The sequence below is a fragment of the Pelophylax lessonae genome (assembly GCF_965119305.1).
Source record: "Pelophylax lessonae genome assembly, chromosome: 8".
Classification (NCBI taxonomy): Eukaryota; Metazoa; Chordata; class Amphibia; order Anura; family Ranidae; genus Pelophylax; species Pelophylax lessonae.
The window spans coordinates 16013451-16030631 of NC_138775.1; the positions used below are offsets into that span (position 1 = coordinate 16013451).

The 17181-nt window shown below is 46.9% G+C and overlaps 1 protein-coding gene across 1 annotated transcript in view; it reads left to right on the forward strand.

Annotated features, from left to right (window-relative positions):
- Positions 1–17181, forward strand: part of RAD18 (RAD18 E3 ubiquitin protein ligase) — a 506049-nt gene that overhangs the window by 156287 nt on the left and 332581 nt on the right. Inside the window, exon 6 of the mRNA XM_082265473.1 lies at positions 3919–4103. Coding sequence (XP_082121599.1) covers positions 3919–4103 — 185 coding nt within the window. The remainder of the gene's footprint in view (positions 1–3918; positions 4104–17181) is intronic.

Consider the following 17181-nt stretch of genomic DNA (forward strand, 5'->3'; position numbering starts at 1 on the left):
ATGATGTTACTGCTTCTTTACAATGTAATACCTGAGCTTGCAGAGGCATTTAGTACACACAAAGTTTGATTTTCAGTATATCCTTTGTGTCTATTGAGGAATATATTTGAGAGTTGTTGTGCCCTGGGGGTTCAGCTTTAAACTTGTATGAAAGTAAAAAAAGAACACCTAATGAAGTGCAATTTGTGAAAGATCCTTGGCAGAGTTATAAACATCCTTTTATATTTTGTGCCAGATTCCCTGGATTGATTTGTTGCACTGTCAGAGAACGTTCTAATTACACCACTTATATGAAAGCAAACACAATCCACAATTCAATAATCCATTTCATTACAGCACATTAATGCACGGGTGGGGGAGTCCTAATAAGCTAAACTCATTTAATTTAAAACCCTTTTTTTTTCTAAAACTACATTGTCTGTTTTTTTTTTTTGCTGTTTTTAAAGTTGAGGTAAACCCAGTAGCTAAAATCAAATGTGTAAAGCTAATTGCTAAAATTTCTGCTCCCATCTCCCAACAGATCACAGCTTTATCTGCTTGCCGTACCGAGCAGTGCCGAAACAGCTCAGCTACAACTGCTGCCCCCTCCCTGCAGTGCTGCAGCAGCTCAGCCACAACTGCTCCCCCCTCCTTGCAGTGCCACAGCAGCTTAGCTACAACTGCTGCCCCCTCCCTGCAATGCCACAGCAGCTTAGCTACAACTGCTGCCCCCTCCCTGCAATGCCACAGCAGCTCAGCTACAACTGCTGCCCCCTCCCTGCAATGCCACAGCAGCTCAGCTACAACTGCTGCCCCCTCCCTGCAATGCCACAGCAGCTCAGCTACAACTGCTGCCCCCTCCCTGCAGTGCCACAGCAGCTTAGCTACAACTGCTTCCCCCTCCCTGCAGTGACGCAGCAGCTTAGCTACAACTGCTGCCCCCTCCCTGCAGTGACGCAGCAGCTTAGCTACAACTGCTGCCCCCTCCCTGCAGTGACGCAGCAGCTTAGCTACAACTGCTGCCCCCTCCCTGTTGTGACGCAGCAGCTTAGCTACAACTGCTGCCCCCTCTCTGCAGTGCCTCAGCAGCTCATCTCACACTGCTCCTCTGCTGAATCACTGCTGAGGGAGGGAGCTGAGCTGCTGAGTCACTCCATTGAAGGAGAGGATCCTTAGCTGTGCTGCAGAGTCAGAGCTGGCAAGGGGAGGCATGGGGAGTTGAGCTGCGGAGTCAGAGCTGGGGTGGCAGTAAATACAGCCGGCTGAGCCAAGGTTTTACCGCCAACTGGCTGCCCACCTAAAGGCTAAACAGCTGGAGGAGGCTGTTCACATACCCTGGTCAAAATGCTTTGTGCTGCATCAATATAAGTGACATACTGAGTTGACAAGCGGCATTTTTGTTCAAACTCTGCCATTCAAGTCAATGGGGTTTGCTCTATCTTATCGGAAGATAAGGAAACCACAGGATCGCCTCATGAATGCCTCACATCGGCCGCTTGGCAACTCCTTGAAAAGCAATGCACTGCGGATCACTTTTCAGAGCATTGACTAGTGTGAGCCTAGTCTAAGTGCTGGGATGGGAAAGCAGAGGGAGAACTGAGCTGCTGAAATTAAGTGTTTCTGTTGTAAACTCTGAGGCTGAATTGCTCCAAAATGCCTGCAGCTCCAGTGGTCAGTGAGAGCTTATGTTAAAGCACATTCACTGCTTGCTAAAGATCTGTAAATTCTTATGTGTCCTTAGCCTGGCCACATATATACTTTACAGCTCATAAGCCCACAGCCTAAAGCTGAGAAAATGGTATCTACCCACAGTCTCTATTTATGTATATTTCCTGGCACTCGCTGACTTCTGGCTGATGTATCACCGTTTCTCTGTAATGGTACAGCAAAGTAAAAACACATGTATTAATATTCCCACACCTTTATAGCATTTTAAGGTAATTGAATTTTCAGCAGCCTGTTGTGATTTCCACTTATTTTCTTTTTATGCAAAGCAAAACCCAGACCACGACATTCCTTCAGTCATCAGATAAACATTGCGTACTGGGAGGGAGGTCTGACGGCCTCACTGCATACGCTCCCTGCCTGGCAGAACTTGATTGAACTTGGCAGTGTAATGTGGTAGGTGCTCGTCAGTGACGGTCAGGAATAGAAAAGCAAATGCTTTATATATCTGAAGAGATGTGAGCAACCACTGAAGCACAGCTTTAAATAAATAAATGTACTTTCTCTTTCGTTCATTGATGGACACAGCTCCTGATCTTCATAACCGTTGGGTTATACTGCCCCCTACAGGAGTAGGACACTAGGCAGAAAAATAATCTGGCTACACCTGAACCTGGACTACATGGGCAGTCCCAGGGGAGGTATACTCCCTCTCTCTGCAATAGGTACTTATAGTTTAATAGGTTTTTTTTTCTGCCTAGTCAGGAGTAAGGACCTAGTTCCTTGTTGGGATCTCTTTTTAGATAGAAATTTTTTTCTCAGTTTTTTTTCTCCGCTGAGATCTACAATCATCTGCCGGACTGGGCGACAGGCTGGATAGTCTAGATCCAGTGGTCACCCCAGTCTGGCCAGCAGGCGTGCGCAGACCTCAGCTCCGCGCTAGGTCAGCCGCGACCTAGCCCCACTGGACGGGGGCTGGCCTGCGACTTAAACGCCTTGCGAGGTCGCATTCGACCGTGTCTAGGCCCGAGTTGCAGCCTTCCTGCTGGCTGACAGGCCCCCATTTTAATGGCGAGGGGTTCTGTCTGGAGCAGTGCCCGTCTGGTTCCTGGATGGTGAGTAGCTGTCCCGCTTCTCCCCCTGGAGGGTTTTGAGGTGGACGTGGTCCCCTCCTTGGGACGGTCAGACCCCAGGGTTCCCCTCCTTCCCGTCAGGCACCCCCTTTCATCTGTCCCCCATCCTACCCCCCTTCTCTTTTTCTGGAGCTATGTCCAGAGTGTAGAGTCAGTGGACAGGTGTCAGCACACAGAGATAGAGAGAAAGGGGGTGCCAAGTTAGAACACTTAACATAAATACTAGCAGGAACCTTTATTCTATCTTCATTCAAGCGGCAGGGTGAAATATCGGCCTTGCCGCATCCTTAAGTCAGATGTCCTCAATACTGTGAATAGTTACTAGTTGGAGTATCCCACTCATCCCTTCTCCTATCCCAGTTCCAAATAAAACTTCACATCCCCTGGACTGATCATTGACTGAGCCAAGGACTTAAAGTGATGCGTTTCTGCAAGCAGTTGCTACAGGTAACCCAGGGGAATCCAGAAAGTGTTATATCCAGCAGTCCTCTAGGGGGCAGTGCTACATGGGCAATTACCCAAGTTCCTCAGCAGTATACTTAATCTAGAGTTTTATCGGTTGCCGGCATTGGAGCTAGTGCATGTGTACCTTCCAGCTATAGCTAAACACCCGATCCTCATGCACCAGGGCTAAACGCCCAGTTTTTATGAAGCCTAGCGCCATTGCCCAAAGCAACAAACTTCAAGTTTTAATTTTAATTTTAGCAGAAGATTTTTTTTTTTTTTTAAGTTATAGCAGCAACAAGAAAAAGATTTACAGTTACATTTGCAAACTTGCTTGATTTTCCTGAGTATAGAAAAAGGCTCCATGGCTGAAAGAGTGTGTTTGTTTTTTAAGGGCTGGCTTCAATGGTTGCTCATATCTGTGTAGATCAGATTCCTTCAAACAGAACTCTACATTACGCCATAAATATTTACTGTACACAAGAAGTTTGCAGAGTTCCATCAATTTCCCAGCAGAATAACAGAGTGTTTACTGAACTTGGCTAGTATCTTGGGAGTTGGGTACCTTCCACATCTACCGCCATTCCTAACATAACCTTATATAAAGAATATTGAGCTAGAGGTATAGAGAATATCTATAATGGAGTTTCAGTACTTACTCTTATTATACTTTTTTTGTTTCTCCTAACAAATGCAGTTCTGTACAGAAACGGAGGCCCATCACCAAAGTGGTGTACAACCTTCTGTCAGAACGAGACCTACGGAAGAGGCTGAAGGTCGTCGGCCTGTCCACTCACGGCACCAAGCAGCAGATGATCCGGCGACACCAGGAATATGTGCAAATGTACAATTCACAGTGCGACTCCCTTAATCCACAATCAGGTATGGCTCTATCTTTGTTTCACTAATTGCAGCAAATTAAGTATACCTTTAAACAATACCCTGTCCAGTGCAGAGTGAGATATAACCACTGTTCTTGTGCACATCGAGACCGGCTCAGGTAAGTACAAGGGGGAGCTGCATGCAGAAAGTTTTTTTTTTTTTTTCTTACATCCTCTGACAGACGCAGCCACATAATAGTTTCCTCACAAATGGTTAATGCACCACCGACAGGAGTACACTAAGCGGTGAAACTATTTAGAAAAACTTTTCACTAGACACACCCTTAGGGGCTGTCCCCTCAGACATTACCCCAGACACATCCAGCTTACGAATCAGTTTCTTGCTGCCTTGTGTTAGGACTGGACCTAGGTTTCCCTGCTGGGACTGCGGTCTCAGTTTTTTATTTTCATTGAGCTTATGTTGCCCTGTTGGCTACGTTTTTTTTCTGGCCTTGATGGATCGTTACCGTTTTTAGTTGGTTGTGTTTCTTCCCACCCCTCATGCCTACACTGCTTTGGGACATCCCATTTGTGAGGAAACTATGAAGTGGCTGCGTCTGTCAGAGGACGTAAGAGAAAATAGAATTTTTGAAAGAACTTACTGTAAAATTCTTTTCTCTGACAGACGCAGCCCCCGCAGCTCTATTTTGGGGTTGGTTGTCTCTTTCCTTTACTGCTTGCTATGAAACTGATTAGTAAGCTGGATGTGTCTGGGGTAATGTCTGAGGGGACAGCCCCTAAGGGTGTGTCTAGTGAAAAGTTTTTCTAAATAGTTTCCCTGCCTAGTCTACTCCTGTAGGTGGCGCATTACCCATTTGTGAGGAAACTATGAAGTGGCTGTGTCTGTCAGAGGACTCGGAGAAAATAATTTTATGGTAAGTTCTTACAAAAATTCTATTTTTTTTCTTTGCATTAGGTTCTCATAATGTGAATCGCACTGGCTTTTAATGGAGCCGATTCACACCATTTGGGGTATCCTCAGTCTGTTTCTGGAAAGGGTCCTATGGGATTTTTGGGTCTGATTTAGGTGGGAATTCAGGTAAAAATTCGCACCTGGAATGCACCTGAACCGGTGAACAAAGAAGCACCGGACTGCAAACTGCAGCAGGACATGCGTAAACCCAGCCTTAATGATACTAAACACACACACTGTTTGAAATTATCCCTTCTATTTCTGTATGTGGAGGATGACACTGTAATTATTTTAATAGAAAAAAAAAACATAAGTCGGAGGAGCTTCTAGTCCTCTGCCACTGGTCACATGTTAAAAAAAAACAGCTCTTGAAATACAGAGTAAAAATAAATATCAATAAACTCTTTTAAATTGTCATACAAATATATATTTGAAATCAAATCTTTATTATTTTTTGGCAATAACATGGTGTGTGGGGATTTCTGTCAGTCACAGGCTGTGTCACTCACCTCCAGCCTGTGTCTTAGAATAAGAGAGAGGCGAAGCCTCTATCAATCTACATGTAATGTCCCGCCACCATTGTGTTTAGCTATTGAGTAGGCACAGAGGAGGAGGAAGGGAGTGGGCAGCCATTTACCACTTTGTATGCACTCACATGTGTGACTCTATATGGGCTGCTCAGATGTGATAGGGAGGAAATGCTCAGCATAGAAATTCCCTGAAAACTGAGCATGTGCAGAGTTGCCATTACTGCTCTATAAAATCCCCAACTGCTTGGAGACTTGGACAGGTGGAGGTAGAGAGCAGCAGGATCTCATAGTGACTAAGTATCTATGAACAGCATGTAATACACCTTTTGTTGTTTGTATTTTCTGATGTGGATTTAGTGACCCCCACTTGCTTACAGCAATACGTATGTATAAGTTGCGGTTTGCAAGTGGTTTACCTGTATTATGGCTGAAGATATCAGCCCTAACCCCGGTATTGTTTTTTGCGGCCAGCTTTCTCATGAAACTGTCCCAAATGGCTCATGAGCGGCTGTAGCGGTTTTTCAAAGAAGCATTAGGGGACGTCACCACCCCCCCGAGGAGAGAAGAGTTATAGAGGGAGGAGCAGAGTCCCCCATGAGAGGAGAGTTGGGTAGAAGGAGGAGCAGAGTCCTCCAGCAGAGAAGAGTATTTCAGAAGAGGAGCGTTGGATAGAGGAAGGAGCAGAGTCTTCCAGGAGAGGAGAGGTAAAGGTAGTAGCAGAGTCCTCCAGCAGTGCAGAGTGTTTCAGGAGAGGAGAGTCAAAGGAAGCAGCAGAGTCCTCCAGCAGAGTAGAGTATCCAAGGAGAGGAGAGTTTGATAGAGAAAGGAGCAGAGTCCTCCAACAGTGCAGAGTATCTCAGGAGAGGGGAGTTACTGGAAGGAGCAGAGTCCTCCAACAGTGCAGAGTATCTCAGGAGAGGGGAGTTACTGGAAGGAGCAGAGTCCTCCAGCAGTGCAGAGTATTTCAGAGGAGAAGAGTTGGATAGAGGAAGTAGCAGAGTCCTCTAGCAGTGCAGAGTATTTCAGAGGAGGAGAGTTGGATAGGGGAAGGAGCAGAGTCATCCAACAGTGCAGAGTATCTCAGGAGAGGGGAGTTACTGGAAGGAGCAGAATCCTCCAGCAGAGCAGAGTATTTCAGAGGAGGAGAGTTGGACAGAGGTAGGAGCAGAATCCTCCAGCAGTGCAGAGTATTTCAGAGGAGGAGAGTTGGACAGAGGTAGGAGCAGGGTCCTCCAGCAGTGCAGAGTATTTCAGAGGAGGAGAGTTGGACAGTGGTAGGAGCAGGGTCCTCCAGCAGTGCAGAGTATTTCAGAGGAGGAGAGTTGGACAGAGGAAGGAGCAGGGTCCTCCAGCAGTATGTCAGGAGAGGAGAAGCTGTATTGCAAAGGGAAGTACAGAGACTCAGTGATTCGTGCAGGGGGAAACCAGAAAAAAGGTCATTTAAATTTCGGCTTTAATGGGTTGCATTGAGTCCTTTCAGCGGCTCGTTGAGTAGAAACAGAGAAGCATATCCTGATTTTTAATCAGCACAAAGTTGTTCTTAAATCAAAAGTCCTTCATGTCCTTCCCTTCACAACGCGTGCCAGAGGATGAGAATATAGAACACAAAAGCAATTTATTTTCTTCTGATTGAAAAGTAGAATCACCTCTTTGTAATTGACCTCTGGTGGCAGGCAATTAGAGTGACTGCTTTCTGAGAGATGCAAAAGGTGGTAAATTCTTCTAAATAGAGAGTGTGCACGTGCGTTTAGGTTAAGTGCATGGGATGGAGCGAATGTTTTGTAAGGAAAAAAAAAGTTTTTTGAAAAAAAAAAAAAAAATTATATATGCCGTGTGTGTATATACACACACACACACAGTATATATATATTTTTTTTCCACCCAAAAAAGTGTATGTATAAAAATGTGTGTGTGTGTGTATATGTATGTATATATATATATATATATATATATATATATATATATATACACTATGCTTCCAAAAGTATTGGGACTCCTGCCTTTATAGGTCAGGACTCTGTGCAGGCCAGTCACATATCTCCACCCAAACGTGCTCATTCGTGTCTTTATGGACCTTGCTTTGTGCACTGGTTCAAATGATTTGGTGGAGGGGGGATTATGGTGTGGGGTTGTTTTTCAGGGGTTGGGCTTTCCCCTTACTTTTAGTGAAGGGAACTCTTAAGGCGTCAGCATACCAAGTCATTTGGACAATTTCATGCTCCCAACTTTGTGGGAAGAGTTTGGGGATGGCCCCTTCCTGTTCCAACATGACTGCCCACCAGTGCACAAAGCAAGGTCCATAAAGACATGGATGAGTGAGTTTGGGGTGGAGGAACTTGACTGGCCTGCACAGAGTCCTGACCTGTAAAGGCAGGTGTCGCAATACATTTGGTAATATTGTGTGTGTATGTATATATATATATATATACAGTGGGTACGGAAAGTATTCAGACCCCCTTAAATTTCTCACTCTTTGTTATATTGCAGCCATTTGCTAAAATCATTTAGGTTCATTCTTCTTCCTCATGAATGTACACATAGCACCCCATACTGACAGAAAAACACAGAATTGTTGACATTTTTGCAGATTTATTAAAAAAGAAAAACTGAAATATCACATGGTCCTAAGTATTCAGACCCTTTGCTCAGTATTTAGTAGAAGCCCCCTTTTGATCTAATACAGCCAGGAGTCTTTTTGGGAAAGATGCAACAAGTCTTTCACACCTGGATTTGGGGATCCTCTGCCATTCCTCCTTGCAGATCCTCTCCAGTTCTGTCAGGTTGGATGGTAAACGTTGGTGGACAGCCATTTTTAGGTCTCTCCAGAGATGCTCAATTGGGTTTAAGTCAGGGCTCTGGCTGGGCCATTCAAGAACAGTCACGGAGTTGTTGTGAAGCCACTCCTTCGTTATTTTAGCAGTGTGATTAGGGTCATTGTCTTGTTGGAAGGTAAACCTTCGGCCCAGTCTGAGGTCCAGAGCACTCTGGAGAAGGTTTTTGTCCAGGATATCCCTGTACTTGGCCGCATTCATCTTTCCCTCGATTGCAACCAGTCGTCCTGTCCCTGCAGCTGAAAAACACCCCCACAGCATGATGCTGCCACCACCATGCTTCACTGTTGCGACTGTATTGGACAGGTGATGAGCAGTGCCTGGTTTTCTCCACACATACCGCTTAGAATTAAGGCAAAAAAGTTATATTTTGGTCTCATCAGACCAGAGAATCTTATTTCTCACCATCTCTGAGTCCTTCAGGTGTTTTTTTTAGCAAACTCCATGCGGGCTTTCATGTGTCTTACACTGAGGAGAGGCTTCCGTCGGGCCACTCTGCCATAAAGCCCCGACTGGTGGAGGGCTGCAGTGATGGTTGACTTTCTACAACTTTCTCCCATCTCCTGACTGCATCTCTGGAGCTCAGCCACAGTGAGCTTTGGGTTCTTCTTTACCTCTCTCACCAAGGCTCTTCTCCCCCGATAGCTCAGTTTTGCCGGACGGCCAGCTCTAGGAAGGGTTCTGGTCGTCCCAAACGTCTTCCATTTGAGGATTATGGAGGCCACTGTGCTCTTAGGAACCTTAAGTGCAACAGAAATCTTTTTGTAACCTTGGCCAGATCTGTGCCTTGCCACAATTCTGTCTCTGAGCTCTTCAGGCAGTTCCTTTGACCTCATGATTCTCATTTGCTCTGACATGCATTGTGATCTGGAAGGTCTTATATAGACAGGTGTGTGGCTTTCCTAATCAAGTCCAATCAGTATAATCAAACACAGCTGGACTCAAATGAAGGTGTAGAACCATCTCAAGGATGATCAGAAGAAATGGAAAGCACCTGAGTTAAATATGAGTGTCACAGCAAAGGGTCTGAATACTTAGGACCATGTGATATTTCAGTTTTTCTTTTTTAATAAATCTGCAACAATGTCAACAATTCTGTGTTTTTCTGTCAGTATGGGGTGCTATGTGTACATTCATGAGGAAGAAGAATGAACCTAAATGATTTTAGCAAATGGCTGCAATATAACAAAGAGTGAAAAATTAAAGGGGGTCTGAATACTTTCCGTACCCACTGTATATATATATATATATATATATATATATATATACACCTACAGTATATTCCTGCCCTCAAACCGATGGCACACCTTTGGGATGAATTAGAGCGGAGACTGTGAACCAGACCTTCTCTCCAACATCAGTGCCTGGCCTCACAAATGGGCTTCTGGAAGAATGGTCAAACATTCTCATAGACACTCCTAAACCTTGTGGGCAGTCTTCACAGAAGAGTTGAAGCTGTTATAGCTGCAAAGGGTGGGCCAACTCAATATTGAACCCTACGGACTAAGACTGGGATACCATTAAAGTTCATGTGTGTGTGTAAAGGCAGGCGTCCCAATACTTTTGGTAATATAGTATATGTATATACACTGCTCAAAAAAAATGTAAGGAACACTTTGAAAACATCAAATATCATGCTGGATATCTATACTGATATGGACTGGGTAATGTGTTAGGATCTATACTGATATGGACTGGGTGATGTGTTAGGATCTATACTGGTATGGACTGGGTAATGTGTTACAAAGGAAAGGATGCCACATTTGATGGAAATGAAAATTATCACCCTACAGAGGGCTGAATTCAAAGACACCCAAAAATCAAAGTGAAAAAAATGATGCAGCAGGGTAGTCCATTTTGCTCAAATTTCATTGCAGCATCTCAGAATGGTCCTCAGTAGTTTGTATGGCCCCCCACGTGCTTGTATGCATCCTGACAACGTTGGGACATGCTCCTAATGAGACGACAGATAGTGCCCTGGGGTATTTCCTCCCAGATCTGGACCAGGGCATCACTGAGCTCCTGACCAGACTGAGGTGCAACCTGGTAGTGTCGGATGGACCGAAACATAATGTCCCAGAGGTGTTCTATTGGATTTAGGTCAGATGAGCATGGGGGTCAGTCAATCATATCAATTACTCATCCTCCAGGAACTGGCTGCATACTCTCGCCACATGAGGCCGGGCATTATCGTGCACCAGGAGGAGCCCAGGACCCACTGCACCAGCGTATGTTCTTACAATGGATCCAAGGATTTCATCCTGATACCTAATGGCAGTCAGGGTGCCATTGTCTAGCCTGTAGAGGTCTGTGCGTCCCTCCATGGATATGTCTCCCCAGGCCATCACTGACCCACCACTAAAACGTTCATGCTGAATGATGTTACAGGCAGCATAACGTTCTCCACGGCTTCTCCAGACCCATTCACATCTGTCACATGTGCTCAGGGTGAACCTGCTCTCATCTATGAAAAGCACAGGGTGCCAGTGGCGGACCTGCCAATTCTGGTGTATAATGGCAAATGCCAATCAAGCTCCACGGTGCCAGGCAGTGAGCACAGGGCCCACTAGAGGACGTCGGGTCCTCAGGCCACCCTCAGGAAGTCCATTTCTGATTGTTTGGGCATGGACGTTAACACAAGTCTGGCCTGCTGGAAGTCATTTTGCAGGGCTCTGGCAGTGCTCATCCTGTTCCTCCTTGCACAAAAGAGCAGATACCGGTCCTGCTGATGGGTTAAGGACCTTCTACGGCCCTGTCCAGCTCTCCTAGAGTAACTGCCTGTCTCCTGGAATCTCCTCCATGCTCTTAAGACTGTGTTTGGAGACTCAGCAAACCTTGCAATGCATCCTGGGGGGAGTTGGACTGTCTGTGCAACCTCTATAGGATCCAAGTACCTTCTCGTGCTACCAGTAGTGACAATGACCCTAACCAAATGCAAAACTAGTGAAAAACAGTCAGAAAAGATGAGTAGGGAATAAAATTCAGTAGCCTCCACCTGTAAAACCATTCCTGTTTTGGAGGTTGTCTCATTGCCCATCTAGTGCACCTGTTAATTTCTTTAACACCAAAAGAAGCTGAAACTGATTAACAACCCCCTCTGCTACCTAAAGTGTTTGTTACCCTAAAAAAACTAAAAAAAAAAAAAAAAAAAGATCCTGTTCCATTAAAGCATGTTATACAGCACAGTGTTTGTGCTGTGTCATTTGGACCCCTGTATAACCTAAAACCTGGCTGATACTGCTAGTTTCTACCCTCCCCTCTTTAAACTGACCACCGTATATCATGGCTGCTGAGCCCTGACACCGTGGTCAGTTTATGTGCCTCCGTCATTCGCAGCCCTGCTCTGTCCTCTGTCATCCTTTCCCCCTCCTCTCCCTTCCTGTCTGCTCGTGTCAGTGCCCGCCCCCTCCCCTCCTGCTACTCTCATATTTATTATAAAATCTTCCTATCCCTCTGCAATATAACAATAAGTGCCCCTGTGCCTGTGTTATAGAAAGAATATGCCAATCTGTACCTATATCAGAGCAGCTCCCGGTGATCACATGACCACTCAGCGTCTCCTCTCTTCCCCTCCTCCTTTGCTGACATCAGCGGCAGTGCTCGGCTCCGCCCACTTGAGCTGTCAGCCGGGCAGAGGAGTCAGCTGAGCCCCGGGAGTCGCTCTGATGTAGGTACAGATCGGCATATTTTTTCTCTAACAGACACGGGGGCAGTTATTGTTATATTACAGAGGGGATGAGATGATTTTATATCAGTGGCTTAACTACTACTTTAATTCTGCGTTCCAGCTGTTTTGGGTTTATTAAAAGTCAGAAGCTACAAAAAGTGTATCTGACTTTAAATAAACACACACTTGCCCGTCCCACGGTCCAGCGATGTGGCCGGCGGGAGCCTCAGTTCTGTCCCTCTTCTCCCCACAGCGCCAGCATCACAAGTGTGTGGGCACCCGGCTGTGACAGCTTGGTGCACACACTGCGCATGCGCGAGTCGCGCTGCGCTTCCTTAGTGGCCGGGCAATCCTCTAGGACCTGTAACGTGTCCAAGAAGATTGCAGGGAGGGAGGGGGAGAGTCAAATCTAGGTCCCCCCCCCCCCCAAAAAAAAAAAATTGACATGCCAAATGTGGTATGTCAGGGGGTCAGGAGCACTTGAAGCGGAAGTTCTACTTTTGGATGGAGCTCTGCTTTACCTGACCAGATTAATATCCCAGGAGTTTCATTGACTTGATGCTATACTCTGATTAAAAGTGTTCCTTAAATGTTTTGAGCCGTGTATATATATGTATGTATATATATATATATATATATATATATATATATTGTAAAGTTTGGGGGTTCTAGCTCCACCGGATTGAGTGCACAACCGTTTAAAACATAAACAAAAAGGCTTTATTTCAGCAAACTTAAACAGGCTTCCAGCAGTGCATAAAACAAAGACAAAATAAAGTCTGCTTTTCTTCAGCACAAAGGAATAAAGCAAGAAAAAAAGGCACATACGGTTTTGTGGATGGGTCTTCACCCCAAGGTTTATAACAGTCCTTAATAGACCTCTCAGCAGCTTCCAGCAAACTTGCAGCTCCTTCAGACAGGTGCAACCACCAAACTACTCCTCCCCCACACTCACCTATTGCTGCTTCCTGTCTCTTAAGGACTGCTTCTCATGGGTCTTAACCCTGTGTGTGCTGGAATCCCTTATGGTCAGGGGTGGGGGCTCTTTCCCACCCGAATATCACTACAGAGCCCCCCAAATTCCGGGTCCCAAATATCGCTCTATTCAACACAGAGAGAACTGCGATTCAGTCCTCCTGATTTTAGCTATTTCCAGGAATTTCTCACCCGTCTTGGGTGACCCCCTGAACATTTCCCAACTTCCCTTAAAGAGACCACAACCCAAACACAGGAGATATATAGCGATTTTCCAGGACCCAACCTTGGCGTCCTGTACATATCCCCCCCCTCTGCCTCAACGCGGAGGTGTTGGAGGCACCACACGACAGCATACAGTGGACTCGGGAGAGGGCATCCGCATTCTGATGCTGTCTCCCGGGTCTGTGTTCTACCACAAAATTAAACTCCTGGAGAGAAAGGAACCACCTTGTCACCCTGGCATTGGTGTATTTGTTCTGTCTCATCCAGGTCAATGGGGCATGGTCTGACACCAGGCGAAACCTCCTACCCAGGAGAAAATACCGTAGGGAGTCCAAAGCCCACTTGATGGCAAGACACTCCCGCTCCACCACAGCGTAGTTTCTCTCTGCTGTCGTTAGCTTCCTACTCAGAAAAACCACGGGGTGTTCTTCCCCATTGACCACTTGAGAGAGGACCGCTCCCAATCCTTCACTTGAAGCATCTGTCTGCACTACAAAATCCTTGGAGAAATCGGGAGCTACGAGCACCGGATGTTGGCATAATGCCGCCTTAAGCTTCTGAAAAGCTTCTTCGGCATTCGCGCTCCACTTTATCATCACTGACTTTCTACCTTTGGTCAAGTCAGTCAATGGTGCAGCAATGGTGGCAAAGTTGGGGACAAACCTCCGGTAGTAGCCAACTATGCCCAAAAATGCTCTGACCTGCTTTTTGGTTAGGGGACGGGGCCAGCCCTGTATGGCTTCTACCTTATTCATTTGGGGTTTAACCAGCCCTCTACCCACAATGTACCCTAGGTACTTGGCTTCCTCCATCCCAATTGCACATTTCTCTGGATTGATGGTGAACCCTGCTCTTCTCAAGGAGTCTACGACTGCCTGAACCCGGGGAAGATGGGACTCCCAATCAGTGCTGAAGACGACTATGTCATCCAGGTAGACGGAAGCATATCTTTGATGTGGACGTAAAGTTTTATCCATGGCCCGTTGGAATGTGGCAGGGGCAGAGTGCAGACCAAATGGCATCCTTTTGTACTGGAAGTGGCCTTCCGGGGTGGAGAAGGCTGTTTTCTCCCTGGCCTCCTTGGTTAGGGGAATCTGCCAGTACCCTTTTGTGAGGTCAAGCGTGGTGATATACCTGGCTGGACCCAACCTCTCAATTAACTCGTCTATCCGGGGCATAGGATATGCATCGAACTTGGAGATTTCATTAAGCTTTCTAAAGTCATTGCAGAAGCGAAGAGTGCCGTTGGGTTTAGGCACCAACACAATTGGACTCGACCACTCGCTCTGCGACTCTTCAATGACATCAAGCTCAAGCATTCTTTTTACCTCCTCAGACACTGCCACCCTATGAGCTTCTGGGATACGATACGGCTTTAACCGGATTTTTTCATTGGGCTCGGTTACAATGTCATGCTCGATGACATTGGTGAGACCAGGTAACCCTGAAAACATGTCCCTATTTCTTTGCAGAAATTCTTTTGCCTGTTGGGTTTGGGGCCTAGACAGGGTAGCAGCAACCTGCACTAGGTCAATCCCTGCAGGGTCCCCTGACTGGACACCTATCACTGCAGACACCTGTTCTCTGTCTCTCCAGGGTTTCAACAAATTTATGTGGTAGATCTGGTATGGCTTTCTTCTCCCAGGCTGGTGTACCTTGTAGTTCACTTCCCCCATTTTTTCCACTATCTCAAACGGACCTTGCCACTTGGCCAAGAACTTGCTCTCCACCGTTGGTATTAGGACGGCCACCCGGTCTCCTATTTGAAATTGTCTGATTTTAGCCGACCGGTTGTACACCCTTCTTTGGGCATCTTGAGCCTTCTGCAGATGCTCCTTCACCAACGGCATTACCTTAGCCACTCTCTCTCGCATTTGGGAGATATGCTCTACCACAGTTTTGTGTGGGGAAGACTCACTTTCCCATGTCTCCTTTACTAGATCTAGCAACCCCCGGGGCCTTCGCCCATACACTAACTCAAACGGTGAGAAACCCGTTGATGCTTGTGGAACCTCCCGGATGGCAAACAACAGGGCAGGGAGTAACATATCCCAATCCTTCCCATCTTTCTGGACCACTCTTTTTAACATGCATTTTAAAGTTTTATTGAACCTCTCGACTAGGCCATCAGTCTGCGGGTGATAGACGGACGTCCGCAACTGCTTAATCTGGAACAGTTTGCACAAGTCCGCCATCACTTTGGACATAAAAGGGGTGCCCTGGTCCGTCAATATTTCTTTGGGGAACCCCGTTCGGGAAAACATTTGAAATAGTTCCCTGGCAATGGCCTTAGAGGAAGTTTTCCTTAAAGGGACTGCTTCTGGATATCTAGTGGCATAGTCTAGGATGACTAGTATATATTGGTACCCCCTTGCTGACTTCACCAGGGGTCCTACGAGATCCATTGCGATTCGTTCAAATGGTACCTCGATAATTGGCAAGGGTACCAGGGGGTTTCTGTAATGGGACACCGGGGCAGTTAACTGGCAAGTCGGACAGGACGCACAATACCTTTTAACCTCGGCCTTTACCCCTGGCCAGTAAAACCGGTCAGTTACCCTGGCCTCTGTTTTTTCTGCCCCCAGGTGTCCTCCCAGTGCATCATTGTGGGCTAGATCGAGAAGCATCCGCCTATAAGGCTGGGGAACCAGCAACTGCTCGACAGTTTCCCCTCGGCTTTCAGCCACTCGATAAACCAAGTTATCTTTCAATGCAAAATGAGGAAACCTCTGGTCTGCACCTGGTATTTGTGGGATCCCATCAATAACAGAAACCTGCTCTCTAGCATTGACCAAGGTAAGGTCCTGCAATTGAGCGGTGCCAAACGCACCCCTGGATACGTCCAGGTCTGGATGCACTGGCCTTGAGGAGGTTTCCCCTTCACTCTCCTCAACCTGGGACTGTGGTGGGGAGAGTTCCTCATCATCCTCTCCCAGCATAACCTGTAACGGGGAGACTTCCCCCCCCCCCCTCAGAGGTCAGCTCGGTCTTGCGACCTGAAACAGAAACAATATCGTCCACTTTAACATTTTCTGCAATGTCATTGTTAGTGACAGGTACCTCCCCATCAGGGGGTTGTGTTGTGGGGATTTCAGGCCCGGACCCCTCAGACTCTGTTCCTTCGAGGCCGAGGGTCCCCAGTCCCCTTGGTTGTCCAGGCTGTTCACACTGTACCTGGTTCCATAGTTCAAAAAACAGTGGGCAGTCCCGCCCCACTATGACATCATGTATCAAATTTCTTACCACCCCGACTTCTTGTGTCACAGAGGTACCACCATAGGCAACAGTCACTGGCACCAGGGGGTACTCTCTGGTGTCCCCATGGATACATACTACCCGTAGAGTCTTACTTACTGGGCCGAGTCTTCCGATCACCCTGGTATGTACCAGCGTTACCATGCTACCAGAGTCCAGCAGAGCCTTGGCAGGAAGGTGGTTCACCCATAGTTCACATTCAAACTGTCCGGTCGCTATATCAAGATGGGTGGCACATGCTCTTTGCACATAAAAAGAGCTTCTCCGAACAGTCCCACACTCCATAGGCTCCTCCTGAAGTGGGCATTGTGCCCGGGTATGCCCCCAGGACCGACATCGCCAGCACTGTATGTCTCCCATCCTTGGGACAGGAACCAACCTCCGTGGTTCTGCTGAAGAAGATACCGGTTTGTGGGTGACAATGTCTGGCGGAGCTTCTCTCCTAGGTGCTGTGGCTGGCCTGGTTGCCCTATGTGTGGGTTCCCGATGCTTGGCAGGCCCGAGCAGGTCTTCCACCACAGTGTATCTTTCGACCAACTCTACCAGCTGGTCAGCGGTTGCAGGGTCGCCATGGCTTGCCCAGCGCTGTAGGTCATCTGGTAGGGACCGCAGGTACCAGTCCATCACTACCCGTTCCACCATTTGCGGGCCTGTCAGCTTCTCTGGTTGCAGCCATTTTTTCA